This window comes from Metopolophium dirhodum, chromosome 8 (genome assembly GCF_019925205.1).
Source record: "Metopolophium dirhodum isolate CAU chromosome 8, ASM1992520v1, whole genome shotgun sequence".
NCBI classification, from domain to species: Eukaryota; Metazoa; Arthropoda; class Insecta; order Hemiptera; family Aphididae; genus Metopolophium; species Metopolophium dirhodum.
Window position 1 is genome coordinate 31,624,859 of NC_083567.1, and position 20,977 is coordinate 31,645,835.

Here is a 20,977-nt window from a genome sequence, read left to right on the forward strand (position 1 = left end):
ATGGTACCTATGTAACGTGTAAGTATACCCATTTCAAAGAAATTTAAATTCAAAATTATTTTTGGAGAGGTTTAAGACGCGGGTGAATTTTCTGAAAAATAAAATTTTTTTTAGAAAAATTCTTTTACAAATCAAATGTAATATAAGTTTACTAAATTTAATTTAAATTTAATCCTTTTTCAATAAATTATGAACTACTAGTCAATATAAATATATAATCATAGAAAAAATATATTACTAAATAACTTGAATATGAAATTTAACATAGTTTTACTGGTCTGTATAATTTCATAGTTTTTACAGGAACAACATATTTCTAATGAAATATTCAACATTGATATTGAGTGTATTTAAACTAATGGACTCGGTGTAAATAAATCTGGGTCTTCATCCTTATTTCCTTCTTCAGCATAGATTTCTAAATTTAAATGTTCACAGTCAATACTACGCATTGGCACTATTGCAGGTGATGTTAAAATTGTATCTTTTTTTTCACTAGGTATTAATGGAAATTCCTAAAAATTAAAATATCAGATGATTATTAAAGATTTTCCACCAAGTATAAAGTGAAATATACAAATTATTTTCCATAACATTATGCCACATGAATATATTAGTTAGGTTAAACTCTCATTTTTTTAAAATACAACATTTTTATTTTATTTTTCATACTAAAGTGTGAGTTTAACTAATGTGATCACTGGTTTATAGAATCAACCATTTATTGGAATTAAAAAAGAAAATCTCAAACCAAGTCTTATGTTACTTAATATGTTAAATTGACCTCTTATTAGAATCACTATGTACCAAGTAATTGAATCACTTTTATACTTTTATGAACATTCTTTTCGTTTTCATGGTATTACAAACTGGTAAATTTACTACTCATTTTTTTTTTTTTTTGAACTTATCAGTGGGAGAGTGTATTGTACATTCACGTTGTTCAGTTATCTTTTGTATGTTGTGTACTCGTGTCGTTTAGGTTAATGAAATTTGTGTTTAAACATTTTTCTTAAATGATGAAAAATTTAAAAAAAAAAGAATTACTAGTCTGTTTTGATAAGTTAGAAAAATGTTTGCAAAGACTAGCCACATTAGCTCCGAAAATTCTCCAGCCTAAGTCAAACAAAATTTAAAAAAATCGTAAGGAAATTGTTGAATATGGAGAATAAAAGTTGACTTTCTCGAAAACGGAAACAAATTGTTGATTTAGAAGAATATTTGTTACAGTGGTTTCAACAAGCTAAATAAATGTTTTATGGAATCAACAGGTTCATAGAATAAAAATGGCCTGAACCACTGCGATCACGTTAAGCGAAACTCACTTAATTAAGTTAATTTGTTACACATTGTAAACAATACACATGTATATATTATGTATTGATAGTTTTTGCCACTTTGGTACCCGTAAACACATTGATATTGAGTTGATAAAAGTCACTACTACTGATGTAGTGATTTCCTGCTACATTAAGGACCTTGTATTGATGGCTCGATGCCAATTGCCTTATATTATAGTTTAATTTTTTTTTCGGAAAAAAAATGGAGTATAGTTTTATTAATAATAATTTCAAGCAAGTGACAAAACCTCGTCTATACACCTTGATTTCTTAGATTTGATATAATATACTATCTTTTCAATCTAAAAAAAAGTTTTATTCAATTTGAGAAGCACTTTCACATTTCAAAGGCTCAGAGCCCCAAAATAGTGCTTAAAAAACTAAAACCTTTAACTTTTACTCTCTCCTGAGCAACAATAAACTAATTAAATTAATAAATACATACTTCTGAATCCTTTTGAATTTCAATGAATGTTGTTTCAGTTGTATGGATGTGAATCTGAAATGTACAACTTGAAGGTAAAGGCTTCAACAGAGAATCACTAACTGTTAGTTTTAAACAGAAAGCTCTCAACATTTGTTCTAACTTTATTAAATATGGATCTCTTAAATTCCTTATTTATGAAAAAAAAACAACATTGATTTAACATAATTAGGTATAACATAATAATAAACACTTACGAAAAATCTGATAAATTCAATTCAAGTTCAACATTACGAATGTTGAATACGAAACGTTCAACTACAACTCCAATCTTGTTATAAAAACAAACATCCAATCTGCACAATTTTTTTAATTTCAATAAACTTTTGACAGCATTGAGTGTACCGTTTATATAGGAATTCAACTTTGGATAAATAGAAACCTTAAAAAATCATATGATAAAATACTGAAATAGATTTTATAAAAAAAATGTCTTACATGCACAGGTACATTGTATTTCTTTTTTAGTTCAAAAATACCTTCAGGATATATTTTTCTTGCGTACAGTATACAATGAATAGACACTTCTATAAGTTCAATAAGTACAGATACACTATCTAAAACACACATTAGATAGTTTTTATTTTAACTGTTAATAATAATAATATGTCTAAAAATGAGTTAACTGAAACTATACAGGTTTAAAACTATCCCACATTATCCCGCACCAAAATAATGAATGAACCATGTAAATGATATGTCACATCCTGGTTCATTAATTTTCATACTGGTTCAGCCTAGCGAATTTCTAGTATGTAGTATCTAGTATGTATTTAATTTCTAATATTTATTTATATTGATTTTCTTTAATATTCGGGACTACATTTATCTGGCTAAACATTTTAACATCTGGAAAGTGGATTCAAACCATTTAAATTTTAAATACAAAAACTTGAAACATATTTTCAGAATAACCAAATTTAAGTATAACAGTTGTAATTTAATATAAAATAATGCATGAAAGCATATAAATCATAAACTATTTTTAAATCAATAAAAAAAACCTGCAATGAAAATGCTGTTAATAATATTATTATTTATGTTATTTGATTTTTAATTACAATGAATCATACCCGAAATCTTTTCTTTACTCATTGCATTCTCTATTATTGTTCTAGTCTTAAAACATCAATAAGAACTACAGTTTACGGCGAACACTGATGATTTTTCACAATTTATACCTACAACATTGGACATGTGTAGCTGCATAGGTATATATTTTATCAATTATCGTAACGTAAAAGGACAAAATTTTCAAATTAAGTCTACTCTGATCTTTATCATAACAACGGTTCAAACTCGAAAGTTTTTAACTACACTACTATACAGTTGATACTTGTTTGGTGAATCTTAATACCGGAGTTCCAGACTACAGACATATAAACTATAAAAATGTCCTTAGTCAACGTGTCTTAACTCTTAAGTCCTAAGATAGTAAGATATCTTTATTACATTATGTATCACAGATCATTTATCTTTTATCTATGGCACAGATATAAAATATAATAAACGTTGGCCTTGGTATCATAGAACAACCTAATGATAATAATAAAATAATAATAATATTATCCACGGTTAAGATAATATTTATCTATTCTGTGATAATATCTTCTAAATTCTAATAAATAATATTCTTAAGAATCACTGAATAGATAAAACTATTATTTAATTAATATTTATTACATAATATTTATTTGTTCAATAAGTACGACTTCAACTTAAGTCCGTACTACGTATAAACCATAGAGTAATTATTACTATTACTCTATGGTATAAACATACAATACTTAAAAAAATGGGTTTTGATTGTTTGGAAGTCTTGATTTTATGTTGATTACAGAAGAAGTAATCAACAATTTTGTGATAACACTAGTTGTGAACATACCCATTTCACATTTGCCTGGACAAATAGACGATGGTAATGATAATATCGACATAATATTATCACAGAATAGATTAAATATTATTATCTCATGTCCGAAATTGAGAAATTCTGAATTCCTAAAGTCGTATTCTTACTTGTAGTTCTGAAATAAATATTGAAAATTGTAATGTGCAAGTGTAGTAACTTTTATATCTCGTTTTAGAAAGATAATTCTCTAATCTATCATCTATATTAAATATTAAGTACCTTCATCATTTTAGTAAAAACGTCCTAATCAAATGTTCAATGATATAAAATACTTTTAGTTGTTAGGTAATTAGTATTTCTAGTATAATATTCAGTCAGACAGTATTATATTTGAAAAATTAATTTTTCCTGCATTAATTTATCATGGTATGTATGTAATTGATATATTTTTAAATATTTGGTTTAGTTAGCAGTGGTGGATCCAGGAGGAGGGCACCGTAGTTTTCTTTTGTTTTACATTGGGCTTGGCCAATTTTGGAACTTTTTGTACTCTTGCCCCTCCCCCCCACACATGCCCCTCCCAAAATTAAGCCCAGGATCTGCCACTGTTAGTTGGATACCTACCAAAATAACTATGAAATTATTAATTTCATATAGGTACCTATAGGTATAATAATTTGTTATTTTAGAAGTAAATTTTTAGTCTTAGTCCTAAATGTATAATATACAGATAAAATATAAATAAAGTGTGAAAAAAATAAAAAATTCTTACATGTTTTTTTGTGCTTTTTTATTTGCAATATTTTTTTTTTAAGAAATAGTATTTATTTAAAAAAATACAATTAAACAATTTTTTTATTTAAAAAAATATATGCAGTCTTCAAGTAATTTTCAATATTATTATTTAACCCTTTCCTAGTATTGACCACCGCTGTTATACATAAATAATAAATAATAATGTTAAACTAATTTACCTTTAATATTATTAAATTACAATAGTGTTTGCACTTTTGTTATAAATGTGCGGGGATAGTCAATTTATGTATAACTAATGCAGCATTATTCTAAATATAGAATAAAATGAATATTAATTTTTTTCAAATTATTGATTAATTCTATTTGTATGTTCCTTATAAAATTATTTTCCTAGTCGTTTAATAGAGTTGAGGAAGAATCGTTTAGCACAACTTTTGATATTGGATCATTACCTAAACACTATGAATTTAATGAATTTATATCAGATGAAGATACAGAATCAGACAGAGATGATTTACCACGACTTGTACTTATGGGCTTAAGAGGGTAAATTGTTGTATAATTTATTGTATATGCTTTGATTTATATTTATCAAACTTTTAAGGAGTGGGAAAACTTCCATACAGAAAGTGGTTTTTCAAAAAATGTCGCCGAATGAGACCTTATTTATTGGAAGTAATAATTCAATGCTAAAAGATGTTGTTAATAATTCAGCATTTGTGAATTTCCAAATTTGTGACTTTCCTGGTCACTTTGACTTTACTGATTCTGAATATGATGTACAATCTATACTTCAAGGATGCCAATCACTTGTATTTGTGATTGATGCTCAAGTAAATATATAATTATTTATAATTTATAAGATTAATTTAATGTAAATTAATCTATATTATAAATTCATTCTTTCAAAGGATGCTATAGCTAGTGCACTAAATCGTTTACATTCAGTTGTAACAAAAGCCTACAAAATAAATAAGAATATAAAGTTTGAAGTTTTCATTCATAAAGTAGATGGACTCACAGAAGATACTAAAATGGAAACTCAAAGAGAAATCCACCAAAGAGCTAATGATGATCTTGTAGATTCAGGTAGTTTTTAGACTCTTAAAACTTTGATTTAATTGTAAAAGTTAACTACCATATTAATGAAATGTTTTATCAATTCATTAAATTGAAACAAATACTAACTTTTTGTTTAGGAGACGAACAAAAAATATATATTAGTTTCCATTTGACGTCAATTTATGACCATAGCATATTTGAAGCATTTAGTAGAGTTGTGCAAAAAATGATTCCTCATTATGCAACTCTTGAAAATTTTCTGAACATCATTATATCAGTAATATTTATTTTGAATTAATGTTCTTTTTTTTTGTTTTAGTTTTATAAATAATTTTATTTCAGACATCTGGAATTGAAAAAGCCTTTTTATATGATGTGAAAACTAAAATATATGTAGCAACTGATTCATCACCGGTCGATATTCAAAGTTATGAACTTTGTTGTGATATGATTGATGTTGTTATAGACTTATCAAATATTTATGGGTAAGTAATTTATAGATTTACTTTAGGAGTTAAAGGTAAACAGGTCAATGTCACAATATTTTTTAGGTTGGGCGAAAATCCAGGATTAATGAATGATCCAGCTTTCGATGATCAAAGTTCAAGTCTAATTAAACTAAATAATGGTACAATTTTATATTTAAGAGAGGTATGCAGTTTTTTGGCACTTGTATGCATACTAAGAGAAGATAACTTTGAAAAACAAAGTAAGTTACAAAATATCATACATTTTATTCTATAAAACATTCTATGATATATATAAATTAATTTTTTTTAATTTTATTTTTATTTGTAGGAATTATAGATTATAATTTTGTGATTTTACGAAAAGGTATACATAAACTTTTTGAATTAAAAGATAAAGAAAAAGAAAGTATTGAACCTAGAAAGCCACCATCATATAAGTAATTAATAATTTAACTCATTTATGTTTGAATATTATACCTATTACTAAATCTTTACTTTATTTTAAGATATGTAAGTTTATATTTAATTATTAATAAAAATAATGGAGGTAATCATTGTAAAACTTTTAAAATTAAAATGGTGTAATAAAACAAATATAAAGTTAATAAATAATTATTAGTTAGACTTACAAATAACATTTTTTGTACATTAATTATTATTATTTAAGCAAGGCATTATTTTGTCATGTTAAAATAGAATAGTTTTCAGGAAAATATTCATTATTAAATTAAATGATACCTTAATCATATTGAATACTAGTATTATATTATAATATGAAGGGTGTTCATAGAGTATGTACTTTTATTTTTTATAATCACTTTTATTTTGTACTATTATATTATACATGTACTATTATTACTTCGCCATTCAACCTTGGCCACACTTTTTTCTGTCTACCTACCGTGGACACCGAGTTGATTGTCATCCTCAAACCACTCTATATAAAAATGATTCATCAACATTGTGAAAAAGCAGTTATGCAGTTGATGGGGAAAAAATCACAATCAAATTTCTCGAGTAGAACAAGTACTATTGTTGTTGATACACTGGAAGTTAAAAATAGATCACAGTTGGAAACTTGTTCAACAAAAAGCTAGTATAACTTCATAACTTAGTATAGTTACAATTAAAATTTTCTGAATTAAAGTTGCACACTAATTCATGACCCAAGAAAAAAATAGAGAAATTAGTTTTATTGGATACCTCTTGACACTTGCATAAAAATAAAATCAGAGTACAAAAACCTCAATTTCACTATGTGAAAATTACATATATTTTTTTTTTTAAAGAGGCTTATTCTAGGCCATTTAAGCCTATTGCCGCTTCCACTATCTCCCTCCATATTTCTCTGTGCTCTGCCAGTTCTTCTCTGTTCATAACTCCCAACATTCTGAGGTCTTCCTTGCCTCGGTCCTCCCATCGTTGCCTAGGCCTTCCTCTCACATGTCATTTGAAAGAGTTTGGAACTTTAAGTACTTAGGAGTAGATATAAACTCGCGGGCAGATAGCCATGAAGAAATACACAGAAGAATCACAGCTGGCAACAAATGCTATTATTCATTAGTCCAATTATTTAAATCTAAAATATTATCAAGAAGAACAAAAATCAGATTATATAAGACTCCCGTCAGACCAATTGTACTGTATGCTTGTGGAGCATGGGCGTCTACCAAATCTGACGAAAACAAATTAATAATTTTCGAAAAGAAAATCCTACGAAAAATATTTGGACCAAAGAAAAACGATGAAGGTAGCTATGAAATAAGATCAAACAGAGAGCTGAATACTCTATTTAATGAACCCAATATAGGTGCCACACTCCAGAGCCAGAGAATAAAGTGTGCCGGACACATCTGGAGAGCAAAAGGCCAACTTATACTGGCCATCACGAAATGGAAATTACATATACATATAATTATTAATATAATATTGAAAGACACATAGTATTATAATATTTAAAAATTGCAACTACATTACTATAAAGCAAACTTTTTTTTTTTTGGTCATTAAGCCCGGCAACTATGGCCATTAGCAGTTTGTTTGTTTATTTGTGGGGGAGGATACTGTTGGTTGGTAAACACGTGTGTGTAGTTTTAGACAGATTTTTCAAGTGGGCACCCGTAGGTATCTGCTATGCCCGGGTGGGGGATGGCGGCACTTGTTCTCCGGACACCGTGACTTGTCCGTAGAAAAATGCCGCCCATGGCTGAGGAATCGTACTCGGGTCGACTGTGTCGCAGCCGACACCTTAGTCCGCTCGGCCACTCCGTCCCCCGTAAACTAGAATTATATGTATTTATATATATTATAAGAAGGTATTTGCAATGTACATATAAAAATGAAATTTTATAAATAACAAGACACTTTTCGTAAGTGGAATTGATTTTATTTATTTACTTAATCATCAATATTTATATTGAACAATTATATTATTATATTAAAACAATTTGCTAGAATTTTTTTATAATAAACCTTTAAACTAAAAACTTTTAATTATATATTCCAATGGCCCAAAATTTAAAACCTAATATATTGTGGTACATTATAATAATTAAAAATACCATTATGAAAAAAAAAATAAAAATATACATTTCACTAATTAATAAATTTGTTATTGTATGGAAATATTATGTTTAACATCAAAATATAGATTAGTTAATATTGCATATGAACATGTAAAACAAAAAATATATACACAAAATCTTTTTCCCGTTAAGCTTGCCAATTTTAAATATCTAGATATTTTTCTTGCCAAATTTTGAGAAAACCCCATCATTAATAACACAATTATGTGGATATTATCATGCTGTTCCTTTGACATATATAATTCAGGTATTGCACTGAGCATAAATGGCACTACTATTGACTAGAAAAGACCAAACGTAAAAATATTAATAATATAATACAAATAATACAGTATCAATACAATAGTTAGCTTATTGTAAGTATACAAAATAATGTCAAATTATATTAATTATGTATAAGCAGAGGCTGAGTCTAGCTTTGTTAATATTAATGAAATCCAATGGGCAATATTGTATACAATCAAGGCTGTCACAGAAAAAAAATTCAGGGGATCCAACATTTTTTAAATATAAATACTGGACACTTTTCATTTATAAATATATAATAATATCTTGGGGGTAGGGGTTCAGGCGGCCTTATATACTATTATAATAATTTAAAAGTTATCATAATATTGATTCCAAAGAAATTTTTTAATTGTTAATGGCTAATTTCAAACATTAAACACCAATAATAAAATGGTAAAATGCTACAGAGCCGTGAACAACTAATCACCCCACTAACAGGAAACCTTAGGTATTGGTATTTCATCTAAAATTTGGATATTCATGATCAATATTTTTTCTGGATCTAGTTGTCTTACGTGTAGGTTAATCTATACTCTGTTCAAAATAAGACGATGACTCGGCCGTCGAGTTGTGCATACGGGCGTGGCTTTGTTCTGTGGCGTCACCGTAGTAGGGACGGCATCTGACTGTCGCGGAACAAAAACTGGTTGCCGCCAGGTCATTGTCTTATTTTGAACAAAGTATAGTATGTTATAATTTTATTGAAGAAGGGTAAATACTGGCATTTAATTTTTACAACTAGAAATTATCGTCAAAACAAATAAAATGTTCTAAAAAACTCTTTAAAATTAATATTTAAAAATAAGTTAATAGCGATTAGCAGTTGTAACATGGCACACATTTTAAATTACACATACAACATGATGACAACCTGACAATTTACTGACATACATTACCCAAATAATTTTAATAGTTTTTATAGTTTTATAGTTTTAAAATATTAAGTGTGCATAAAAAATAATGGATAAATATATTTTAATAAAGCAATGCTATGACATAAGAAGTAAATATTATGATATCAGCAACTAACTTAGGATAATAATATGGTTTTGCAAATACTTTGGGAATTAAAAAATAATAAATTACATTATAATATTAATTTTTAATTAACTAATATGAAACTTTTCGAGTATTACGGGAAGTAAAAAGTGAATCTAGGTCAAAATATCCAATTTTAAAAATGTAGTAAAAAGTTTTTATATACATTCTACAATGTGAAAATATAAAATAATACAATTATGTAGATTAGTAGATAATACTGAATTTTAGTTAAAATTAGCTCAAATATATTAACTTGTAAAATTGCAAGCACAGAAAAACATTTTTTAGAAAATAAAAAGATATACACATATTTTGTTTTTGTAGTAGGTACCTACATAAAGTGAACTAAAAGCTTTTAGCTCATGACAATAGAAATGGATGTTCTATACGAAATAGATAATGATGAAATTATTAAGATATTACTAAAGTCTAAAAGCAGATTTTAGTAATATCTTAATAATTTTATTATTTATTGAATAAGATTTCTTATTAAATAACATATTGTAACATAATAATTCAAATTATTCACTTGTATTGTGTTATAAAAGTACACTTAGACTGTTGTCAATGTGTTAACAATTGTAAACATAAGCTGTTCAAAGTTTGTATCGATGTATATAGTTATATATTTTGCTAAAATTTAATATTTGGTAAATTAGTAAGTGGGCCAGTATTCTCCTGGGCCGAAATATCAGCCCATGAGTTTAATTTTTGTCTTAAGCTATGGTAAAAAAAAAAAAACTTTATTATAAATAACAATAATATTATAATATATTATTTGACTACAACAACTAATATTTGTGAAGTATATTTTGTGATATTATTTCAATTAAAATAATTTATTTATCATTATTAATACAGCATATCTAGGTTGAATTAATTTTACAATTTAATATTTGAGCTAATTTTGTTAGAAAATAAAATGTTATCTTATAATCTGTGTAGTTGAATTATTTTACATTTTAACCAATATTTTATTTTATATTATTTGAGTATGAGTAATGACATTTTAAAATTTTATAATGTCATTTATAAACATTTTTTTTACATTTTCAAATTTGGATATTTTGACCGATTGCCGCAAAAAATATATCTATTTTAAATAGTTTCTTTTTCCTCTCAGAATAGAAACAGAATTTTTATTTTTATAATAAAATTATTATAATATCTATTTTAAAATTCAATTATATATTACTTACATTGCCAAATAAAAATCCTAAGTCATAGTAAAATAATACTAAAACAAATTGAGATAATACAACGTGTAAGGTTGTAATAGATGGTAATTTAATTTCATATTTAATATCTTTGGAATGTAATTGTGGATTGAAATGATTTTGTTCATAGCTAAAAACTTTTTGGTCCTCAAGAACTGTTGGTATCACATTTTCTATAAGACTTTTTGGAACAGGAGGATAGAGCAATTCAGAATTCTGTGTACAGTTCTCTGAAAAAAAAAAAAATACAATAATTAATATTTTTTTAAATTTATTAAGATACATAATTTAAAGAGTGGGCCATAGCAACTTTCAGTTTTCTGATGTATCATATATCTTTTATTTCAAAAGAATAAAATACAGGTGTTCTGCTATAGTGATCAAAAAGTTTTTTTGCATATAAAAAATTAAATAAAATCCTAAAAAAGGGTAGATTTCTTAGAGAAAATTGTTTAAATCAATAATTTATTAATATCAATCTAAAATAATATTTATTACCTGATTTGTCTTTTATAAATTCTGATTGTTCATTTAATATATTTTGTGTTTGGTTAGAACTTATGGAAGTAATTTTTTTAAGTCTAACTTCTGAATTCTCTAATATTCTTCTGCGTCTTGCTTCACGTCTTTCTTCAACATTCATTATACAATTTGTATAATTATAACATTCAGTTTATAGGTAAGAATAAAAATTACTTGCAAAATTCTTCTAATATTAATTTAGAGATATGACATTCAAGTTCGTTTATATAAAATAAAAATTAAAAGTTAAAATTTAAACATCTCACTTTATTTTTATAATTTTGATGTCAAGACCGGACGGACTGCAGTCCACAGGGCACGGACCACGATTGAAATTTTAAATTTTAAAACATATAAGTATTAAGATAATAATAATATTATCTTGTTACAGTCTCGAAATAATATACACAGATACACTGATCATTGAACTATATGATAACTGGAATGCTCACCCGCCATAAGACCAATGTAAAGATACCCGAGATAGCGTGTTAGAAAAAGACAACAGATAAGAATGGTGCTGCCATTGAACTATATGATAAGTATAGTATATATAGTACTAAATATAGTATACCATATAGTTCAATGACACTGATACCCGAGGCCCGTGAGTGATAAGAGAAAATGGTAAGAGTGGTTATACGGCTTTTGACCATCTTTTGGTGATGTTGCACAACTTTTAGTCGGCGGGGGATATTTTCGTTTTTTTTTGTCCTAGCGCAGCGCAGTGATTCGATAGTTTTATTCCAGGACTGAATAGTAAAATCTTTCGATAGTTGTATTCGTAAACTGAATAATAAAAACTATCAAAATACTATTCGATAGTTTAATTCATAAAATCACATTTCAAAAAAATAGATTTTGTTTTTTATTGTAACTCTAAAAAATAATCTTAGACGCATGACATTTTCATTGATCGTTTAAGTTGACGATTTCTATGCATCATACAATTTTTGAAACATTTCAAGTTGCAATTCTTTTTTAACTGTTTATGGACATTAGAAAATTTAAAGTCTTATTAGATTTTTTTTAAAATATTGTCGATAAAAACTTTTACTCGGTCAAAAAACTTGGAAATGTAATACAATGGTCCGCATAAGTTCACGTTAGTGGAAATTAAAAAAAAAGTTGAGCGTAAGTCGGAAGTCCACAATAATTTTTTATGAGCGTCTGAAGTTAAAATTATTGAACACATATTTTATAGACATTTTATGTTCAAATTTGGACGAAATTACATGTAAAAGAGTTGGTTTTATTTGAATATCACAATAGGTTTTTTTCGAATGAAATATGAAAATGTCGATAGTTTTTATTTGAATATATCGATTGGTATTTTTCAATCGGTACTCGGTAGCATAGATAATACATAATTGTATAATATATTATACACGGACTAAGATATAATAATGGATTGGAAACGAGAAGGTGGGCGGGTGACGAAGGACGCCCCGCAAAAGGTTCCTCTGTTATCATCAACACTCACAATTGAATGTTTTCAGCGCTACCAGTGGTTTTATTTAGCGTCACATTTTGTATCTCAGTCAGTGTTTTATACACATTTATTCATTTTTGTAGGTAGTTAAAATGTTGACAAAATTCGTCAAAATCATAAAAACTTTTGCAAATTATTATTTCTAGTTAAAAATGTATAAAAATGTTTAAATATGTTCAACTTTTACAGCAATAGACTTCAACATTTAATGCAAGGTTCCTCATAAGAAGTACTGAAACCAACAATTCTAAAAAAATATACTTGCACAATTTTTCTTCAAAGATATTTGAAGTTCAAATTTGAACGAAATTGCATAGGTTTACATTATCCTTAAAGCTTTTACGTACATCGATATATCATACATTTAAACATTTTACTATAAGTAATTGACATTTTAAAAATATTTAAATTATTTTATGCTAACCTATTTATACCATTTATACATATTCACACGCTGCTCTATGGTAAGGTGTTATTGACTTAAAATTTAATAACAATATTCAATAATATATATTTTATATAGCCATATAAGCAATATACACTTTTGTCTATTACAATAATTTAATATTAATAATATAATAATATAATAATATAAAATGCAATGTTTTCTGAAATTAAATCAATCAACGTAATATTATTACTACCACCTAGTAAAATAAATAACTTCAATAGCAATATCAAAAAACATATCTTGAGACATAAATATAAATTGATATAGTTACTTGTTATACGCTGAAATATAATCTCTCGGCTCAGAATCGTTTTTCGTATACAATAATCAAATGATAAATCATTGAATTCAAATTTAACATATCCATTACAGCTGCAGTGATGAGGAGTGAGTTTATAGGTCGGGGAGACGTTAAAAAAATCAGGCATGATGACAATTAACAATATTATAATATTTAGATAATATCACACCAGATATAAAATAATAAATTGTATAAAAAACCCCATAGATAATACGGTAGGATGAAAAAAAGCCCAGAAATATAAATATCAATGTGAACACATGTATACTCTACTCCTAATTAGTAATTACCACGTACCTATAACAAAATATAACAATATATTATAATCAAATAATAATTAATTGTAATTGCATAAAATAAAGATTGTAAATAAAATTAAAATATAAATATGAACACAATATTATAAAATTTTGAAAATATTTTGACTCTTTTTGAGCTGTCTACGGACATTGTCAATTTTCAATTTTTTAGTTTTTTTTTCTATAAATATCAATAAAATTTTAATTGTTGGGTAAAAAAGCGTGGAAACTTAATGCAAGGCTCCTGATATTTTGTTACAATAGCAGTTGAAAAATATTAAAATACATAGGCACAATTTTTTTTTTATAAGCATTTATAGTTAAAATTTTGACAAAATTTATCAAATTTATAATTTAATAATTATTTTGTATTTAAAAATGTATAAAATGTTCAACTTTTATAGCTAAGGATTGAAAATTTAAAACAAGGCTCCACGCAAATAGGTTATATTATATTTATTACTTTATTCACAATAATATCATCAAATATACTTAGTAATAACTAATATCATAGGCTGACTGACCGTTTTCGCTCAGTATCGTTTTTCTTATACAATGATATTATATCATTAAATTCAAATTTAACACCATCCATTACAGTGACCCACTTGTAACCTACTGTACAGCAGAGCGACATCCACTTATCCACCTTTTTATTTTTAATAATCTATGTAAATACTAAATAAAAGTATTTTCGTTTTATGCACTCAACCTATTACTTACCACTGTTTAAGACACATTTAATTCGTTTCAATATAAGGACTTAGGACTGGTTGAATAAATGTTTTATGAAACATGATTTATAACTCAGGCTGAGTAAACGTATTCGGAAAAAATCAAAACAATTAGGCTTTTGTTAAACAACCATCAATTTATTCTTAAATAATTTACAATTTATTTTATTTAATTAGATATGTAGGTTTTTTTTTTCAAGTGTATCTATATAATATAGTCTTCTGTATTTGACAATAATAACTCATTAAAATCAAATGTATTTTGTATTTTAAGACAAATTTTGAAAGTATTTCGCCAATTCCTGATTTACACTACCTATTGTTATTGTTCAACCGGTCGATTACCGTCGAGTAGAAACGCTGGTTTTTGATATCAGGGAATGTCTGGCTTATGGACATACTGCACTGAAGACGACGAGAGGACATTTTTCGGCGCGCTGTCGGGCCAGGACGCCTGGCGGCCACCGAGCCACCCCCGCGGGGGGTTCTCGTCAGGCCGCGACGACGGCGCGAGGTGCACTACAACAACCGGCCGAACCAAGCCGCAGTTTTCCCGGGTTGGAGAATGCTCTGGTGCTCGACGGCGATTTCTATGGCATGCAGCGGCGGCAGTAGCCTGCACGGGACCAAGCAGAGGACAAGTCTAGAAATCAGCCTTTGCCGGAGGACCACCACAACGGAAATGCTGCCCGAGTTCGCGAAACCGGCCCGAGTGTTCGTTCTGGGGTCCGGCAGGCGGTCGGCCGGGCGGTTTGGACTAGAAAGCTTCTGCTGCAGATCGAAGTGCAGCCCGTGCGTGCCGGAACCGGAGATGATGGCTAGAGGAGGATGAGGAACTTTCGGAGATGACGGTGAAACTGATAAAAGGGTAAGATGGTTTGAAGACGATGGCAGTTCCGAGCAGTGCGATATGGCTTTAAGAATTCCGGCGAGCATTTCATTTGGAAGCTCGCCGGTCAATCGTAGGTATGCTGAAATTGTAATTTTGAGAATAATTATTAACAATTTTGACTATTTTTCGACACATTGTTATGATATAGTATATTATATTATTATATAATAGGTCGTAACACTTTTAGTTCATAAATGTGTGCTTATAACTTACGTTATAATGTAATGTGTTGTCATGTTGTCTGTTTGATAATTGGTAGTATAGGTGATATTTGATTTGGATTTTGGTCATGGGTTTGGCTGATCTATAAGTGCCGGCTTTTGCTGTTATGTATACATGTTATGTAGTCCTTTTCTCTCGGAACTGCTACGTCTCTTCTTACCCCGTTCAGTTTCACCGTCAATCCGTTTGTTCCTCCTCAACTTCGACTCTGTTGTCACCATCTCCCGGTCCCGACACCTGCAACTCTGGCACGCGCACCTCGACATCTGCAGCAGGCTTTCTAGTCCCGTTCGCCCGGCTGCTTGCTCGCCCCGTCCACAGCAGAACGAACACCGTCCTCGCTCACCGGCGGGCCGGTTTCCCGGACGCGGGCAGCATTTCCATGACATTATGCCTTCGATGGTCCTCCGGCGGCGGCTGATCTCCAAACTCGTCCTCTCCGATCCCGATCCTCTTCTTCAGCTGCTGCAAGTGCCGCTGCACGCCATAGTTTTTTTTATCCATCTCCACCGTCGAGCTCGCATCCTCCTACTCCGCCGCCGGCCGTTCGGCCGCATATTACGTTGTAGTACACCAATCCTAAGCCGTCGTCGCTGCCCAACGAGAACGTGGCCCGGTCACCGCTGCAGAGGAGGCCGACCGCATCCACTCGGGATCGGCCTCGTGGCGTCCAGGTCCGTCTGCCCGCCGCTAGTCCTCTCTTTGTCCTCGGTGCAGTATGTCTCATTATTGTATAGGCGCCATTCCAGTCTGGCGCCACTGCAGTTCCTGGACATTCCCCGATGATTCTATCTAACTCAACCAGCGTTTCTCTCTAAGTTCGTCCGGTATGGGTTTGATCGGACGCCTGTGGTCGTGTACATAATTAATTCTAAAAACTTAAATTTAAACAAGCAAATCTCGTAACTATGGTCCAAGATATTATTTATTACATTATGGCATTATATTTGATATATTATTTCGTTTTTAGCATTTAAAACGGTAAAGTTGTTTATTCAGTTATAGCCAGATGCCTATTATATAGTTGTGTAACTATGTATACGATATTAATGTTATACCTACCTAATAAGTTATACGTTTTAGAATTAATATGACAATGAACAACGGATATAGATTATGGACATAAGCTCAACTAAGGAGGCTGGAATGGTGGAGTGGCCAGGCACTTTCAAAAGTTACGCATAGCCTCCTTCCCTCCTAAATTAATAAATCTCTAAACTCACATGGTATTATTAAAGAAAAATTAATAAATAAAAAATTTAATTTACTTGAATTTTTTTTTATCATAACCTATGGTAATAAATATAGTTACAACATAAAAAATACTGAACTCGATCGAAATAATATAATATGTTGCACTCGTGAAGTGCTTGTAAAATGTACGAGCGTATGTATAAAAATAGCATATATTTTTAAGCACATTTAAACGATTGGTAAAAAAATTTCTACTAGTTCAATATATTTTTACGTCTTAAACTCTTGAAACCTCTCGGAACGTTTCATTTCTTAGATTCTGAGCGAAGCGATGAATGTATTGATTTTACAATGATGTGTGTTTTTTTTTATTTTTGTGTCCGTCATCACCTTTTAGGACAGTAAAAGTGCTTGGATTTTCTTCAACAGTAACTTTTCTGATAGGAAAGTGAATCTAGTTGGTACTTTGGGGGGGTCAAAAGTAAAAATTTCCCAGTAGTTTTCAAAAGCGACGTGAAAACAAAAGAAAAATTAAGGAAAAACTGGAATTTTTACGCAAAATCTGTTTTCGAGAAAATCGATTATGGTTTTTGATGTAACTCTAAAACAAATTACCGTAAGGACATGAAATTTTGACTGAATTTTTATAATTGCATTTCCTATACACCATAACATTTTCCAAATTTTGACTTATTTTGAGCTGTTTACGGACATTGTCAATTTCCATTTGTGTTGGTTTTTTTTTCTATAAATATCAATAAAATTTTATCTGTTGAGTAAAAAAGCTTAAAAATTTAATAGAAGGCTCCTAGGTTATTGTTTCAAAGGCAGATGAAAAAAATTAAAAATCCTTAGTCACAGTTTTTATTTATAAGCATTTAAAGTTCAAATTTTGACAAAATACGGAAAAATCACGAAAATTAGCAAATTATTTTGAGTTGAGAATTCATAAAAACTTTTCTTTTTAAATCTAAGATTTTTCTTATACAATGATATTATATCATTGAATTTAAATTTAACACCATCCATTACAGTGACCCACTTGTAACCTACTGTACAGCAGAGCGACATCCACTTACCCACCTTTTTTTGTCGATTTCTACTGCGATTATTAATCGCCGATTATCAAAGAACGATCGTTGAATGCGTTGTATAGTCAATTATTTTGGATTCTGATCATAGTGACTAAATTATTTCAAATCTTAAGTAATTACCTACAATAATTTGTAAGTGATTAAAAAATTATTAATTAATAAATTAAGAATTTCCTTTTCTTCGTGTTTTGTTGTTTTTATTGCATATTTTTAGCACATATTTAGCGATATATAAGGTAATATCATAGCACATATTTATGCAATTTTAAGTGCTATAAAATACCCACCCTGCTCATAAGTAATTGCTAAATCGACTTTGTTTTTTTTGTTTGGGTAATTGAAAAATGTTAAACTGTACCTATAGACTATAGAGAGTTTAATTTTGGCTAAATATTTGGTCCAATATTTTATATTAGAATATTTGAGTCATGATAAAATTTTCAAAATATTTAACCTCTTTCTGTTCTATTTATAGACATATTTGAAAATTTGGATTTTATTACTTAATTATTTTACTTACATAATACCTATCATATAAACAAAAATTTAATTGTATATAATTAAAAATGTACCAGGAATTTACTAAATATGACTTATTAGTTGAGATCATGTCTCAAATTGTATTTGTTTTTGCTTGGTTAAAAAAAATACGTTCATTGGTGCCTGCCAAAAGTACCGTATGCAACATTTTAATTTTTGTGCCAAAGTTATCTTTAAGAATTTTTTAGCTCCTACAACATCACCTTATCTGTTTAAAAACATTTTAGTCTATTTTAAAAATTGTATTTTTTTTTTATTTTATGTATAGGTACTTAAGTTATTGTACTAACCTACAATATAATTTAAGTTTCTATTATTAAATATATTTACGCGTACCTACCGTAAAGACATAAAGTTATATAAATGGTGTACGAGTATAACTTTTTTTTTATTTACCTACTTTATTTTTTTTTAGTGTGAACCAAAAATAGTTGAATAATTATAGTAATATTAAATTGCTATACGTTTACTGACTTTGGTTATCACTGATCACAATAACTTATCACAATAGGTCTATTTTTTTTTTTACTACATCGATTGTATAAGAATATTTTATAGGCAATATGAATAAATGCATAATTCACAGCATAGTATACCAAATACTGAAATATTTATTGTATGTAGCGTAGACGTTTGGTTTAATTATAAGTTGAATTTATTATATTTTATTACAACCTATGTTTAAAATAGGTTCACTTTTATCTCCACCGAATAATAAATTATAATCACCGGACAAAGTTAAAATTATAAGTGTGTATAAGTTAGATTACCTATCGAAGCTTGTAGGTAACATTTTTTAGTATTTACAGCGGCATTTAACGCAATCCGCAAATGCGTTTAGTTTATTGTTTCTTTGTAAAATTATCATTGAAATTATATTATGTTCATATAATTTAAACATATTATGTAATTAATGCAACGAATATAATATACTTATCGTTCAAGCAAATTATTACAAAACCACTTGAAATGATACTATACAGCATACCTACTATACCTATGCCATATATAGGTGGATAGTATTTACATTTTTTTAGCATTATTTTGGATATAGACTTAAGTATGAGCAGTTATAACTACCTACTTTTTCTACAATATTACATAATAATTTACATGTAATAATATTATAAATCATAATCCAATAAGTAAAGTGTACCATACCACGTTACCACAAAACATCATTAAATAATACGAGCATGTTAAAAAAGTGAAGGTAGGTATAAATGATAAACAAACAACTACCTATATACTAATACTAGCCATGGCTGAGCAACCAAACGGAGCGGATTAATAGTCGGTCAGTCAGTTTTTAGCAGTGGTTAGTGTCGTATGTTTTATTCTTGTATTTTACTCGCGTAATAGACAAGTGTATAGTAATGTGGACGATTTACACCGTGATTTTAACTGGTAAGATTTTGATGGTAATATTTATACGATATTATATATTATTTACTAAATTTAAAGTAAGTGGCTTCTCTAAATTAAATATAAATAATAAATGTACACTTTACATACCTATGTGGCTATGTATTATTTATATATACTATATAGGTACCTATATATATATATAATATATTTATATATACTATAATGTAATACAAGCATACATCATATACATATTATGCGTATTTTAATATTATATTGTCAAAATAATAAAATAGGTATAAATATTTAAATAGGTACAAACAATTGTACTTGAATGTGTTTTGAAAACTGTTTATTACATTAAAATTATCATAGTAATTATATAGAAGCTAATTAGCTTGAATTAAAAATATTTGAATAACTCTACAGATTTCGTTAATTGTCATTTCAAGAATATAGAAAAGTTTATTTTATTGGTTTTTCTGGTTTGTTATTATATTATGTAAGGTACCCTATTTTGTGTACAATATGATAATAACCGTATAATTAATTTATTAATTTGTAAATTATAAAAATACAATGTAGTTGAAGTTTGGTGTTTTAAGTTGTCTGTTTGTCGTTAATCACTATTAATTATTATTATTATCATTTATTATTGCTTAATACTTTATATTTTATAACAATTATAGTTACCTAATAGGTTATTATTGTCCAATGTCTGGTTAGCTACTATAGATAAATTACAAGTATTAATTATTCACTAATAAAGACAAAGT

At 28.3% G+C, this 20,977-nt stretch overlaps 4 protein-coding genes and 1 pseudogene across 9 annotated transcripts in view; 2 read left to right on the forward strand and 3 right to left on the reverse strand.

The window, feature by feature from the left end:
• Window positions 1-205: 205 nt before the first annotated feature.
• Window positions 206-3,340, reverse strand: LOC132950180 (mitotic spindle assembly checkpoint protein MAD2B). Its single transcript, XM_061021453.1, has 5 exons — window positions 2,898-3,340; window positions 2,263-2,381; window positions 2,022-2,206; window positions 1,786-1,954; window positions 206-515 (listed from the first exon to the last, which is right to left on the reverse strand). Exons 1-5 carry the CDS (start codon window positions 2,917-2,919, stop codon window positions 351-353), a joined length of 660 nt encoding a protein of 219 aa, XP_060877436.1. The 5' UTR covers window positions 2,920-3,340; the 3' UTR covers window positions 206-350.
• A 438-nt stretch (window positions 3,341-3,778) lies between these two features.
• Window positions 3,779-8,204, forward strand: LOC132950848 (ras-related GTP-binding protein C). The gene is made up of 8 exons (XM_061022440.1): window positions 3,779-4,102; window positions 4,827-4,978; window positions 5,037-5,265; window positions 5,344-5,521; window positions 5,632-5,771; window positions 5,837-5,979; window positions 6,046-6,203; window positions 6,293-8,204. Exons 1-8 carry the CDS (start codon window positions 4,100-4,102, stop codon window positions 6,403-6,405), a joined length of 1,116 nt encoding a protein of 371 aa, XP_060878423.1. The 5' UTR covers window positions 3,779-4,099; the 3' UTR covers window positions 6,406-8,204.
• Window positions 8,205-8,328: 124 nt separating this feature from the next.
• On the reverse strand, window positions 8,329-12,069 carry LOC132950849 (uncharacterized). Its single transcript, XM_061022441.1, has 3 exons — window positions 11,594-12,069; window positions 11,078-11,325; window positions 8,329-8,830 (listed from the first exon to the last, which is right to left on the reverse strand). Exons 1-3 carry the CDS (start codon window positions 11,736-11,738, stop codon window positions 8,576-8,578), a joined length of 648 nt encoding a protein of 215 aa, XP_060878424.1. The 5' UTR covers window positions 11,739-12,069; the 3' UTR covers window positions 8,329-8,575.
• Window positions 12,070-15,194: 3,125 nt separating this feature from the next.
• On the reverse strand, window positions 15,195-16,911 carry LOC132951258 (uncharacterized; annotated as a pseudogene).
• A 3,200-nt stretch (window positions 16,912-20,111) lies between these two features.
• LOC132950067 (phosphatidate phosphatase LPIN3) overlaps window positions 20,112-20,977 on the forward strand; it is a 30,676-nt gene continuing 29,810 nt past the window's right edge. For 3 of the 6 annotated variants that reach the window (XM_061021274.1, XM_061021279.1, XM_061021276.1), the window contains exon 1: window positions 20,113-20,243. The gene's annotated coding sequence lies outside the window, so the exon portion shown is untranslated. Of the gene's footprint in view, window positions 20,244-20,977 lie in introns of all 6 variants that reach the window. The other 3 variants (XM_061021280.1, XM_061021278.1, XM_061021277.1) reach the window with 2 other exon arrangements.

What these genes read in the sequence shown, in the direction of transcription:
- LOC132950180 (XM_061021453.1), bottom strand. Translation starts at nt 2,919, where the DNA reads ATGAGTAAAGAAAAGATTTCGG. An exon ending in GAGTAAAGAAAAGATTTCGG is followed by an intron (nt 2,382 to 2,897) that starts GTATGATTCATT and finishes TGTGTGTTTTAG; the next exon opens with ATAGTGTATCTGTACTTATT. An exon ending in AATACAATGTACCTGTGCAT is followed by an intron (nt 2,207 to 2,262) that starts GTAAGACATTTT and finishes TGATTTTTTAAG; the next exon opens with GTTTCTATTTATCCAAAGTT.
- LOC132950848 (XM_061022440.1), top strand. An exon ending in GACTTATCAAATATTTATGG is followed by an intron (nt 5,980 to 6,045) that starts GTAAGTAATTTA and finishes AATATTTTTTAG; the next exon opens with GTTGGGCGAAAATCCAGGAT. An exon ending in AGATAACTTTGAAAAACAAA is followed by an intron (nt 6,204 to 6,292) that starts GTAAGTTACAAA and finishes TTTTATTTGTAG; the next exon opens with GAATTATAGATTATAATTTT.
- LOC132950849 (XM_061022441.1), bottom strand. Translation starts at nt 11,738, where the DNA reads ATGAATGTTGAAGAAAGACGTGAAGCAAGACGCAGAAGAATATTAGAG. An exon ending in ATTTATAAAAGACAAATCAG is followed by an intron (nt 11,326 to 11,593) that starts GTAATAAATATT and finishes TTTTTTTTTCAG; the next exon opens with AGAACTGTACACAGAATTCT. An exon ending in TAGGATTTTTATTTGGCAAT is followed by an intron (nt 8,831 to 11,077) that starts GTAAGTAATATA and finishes GGTCTTTTCTAG; the next exon opens with TCAATAGTAGTGCCATTTAT.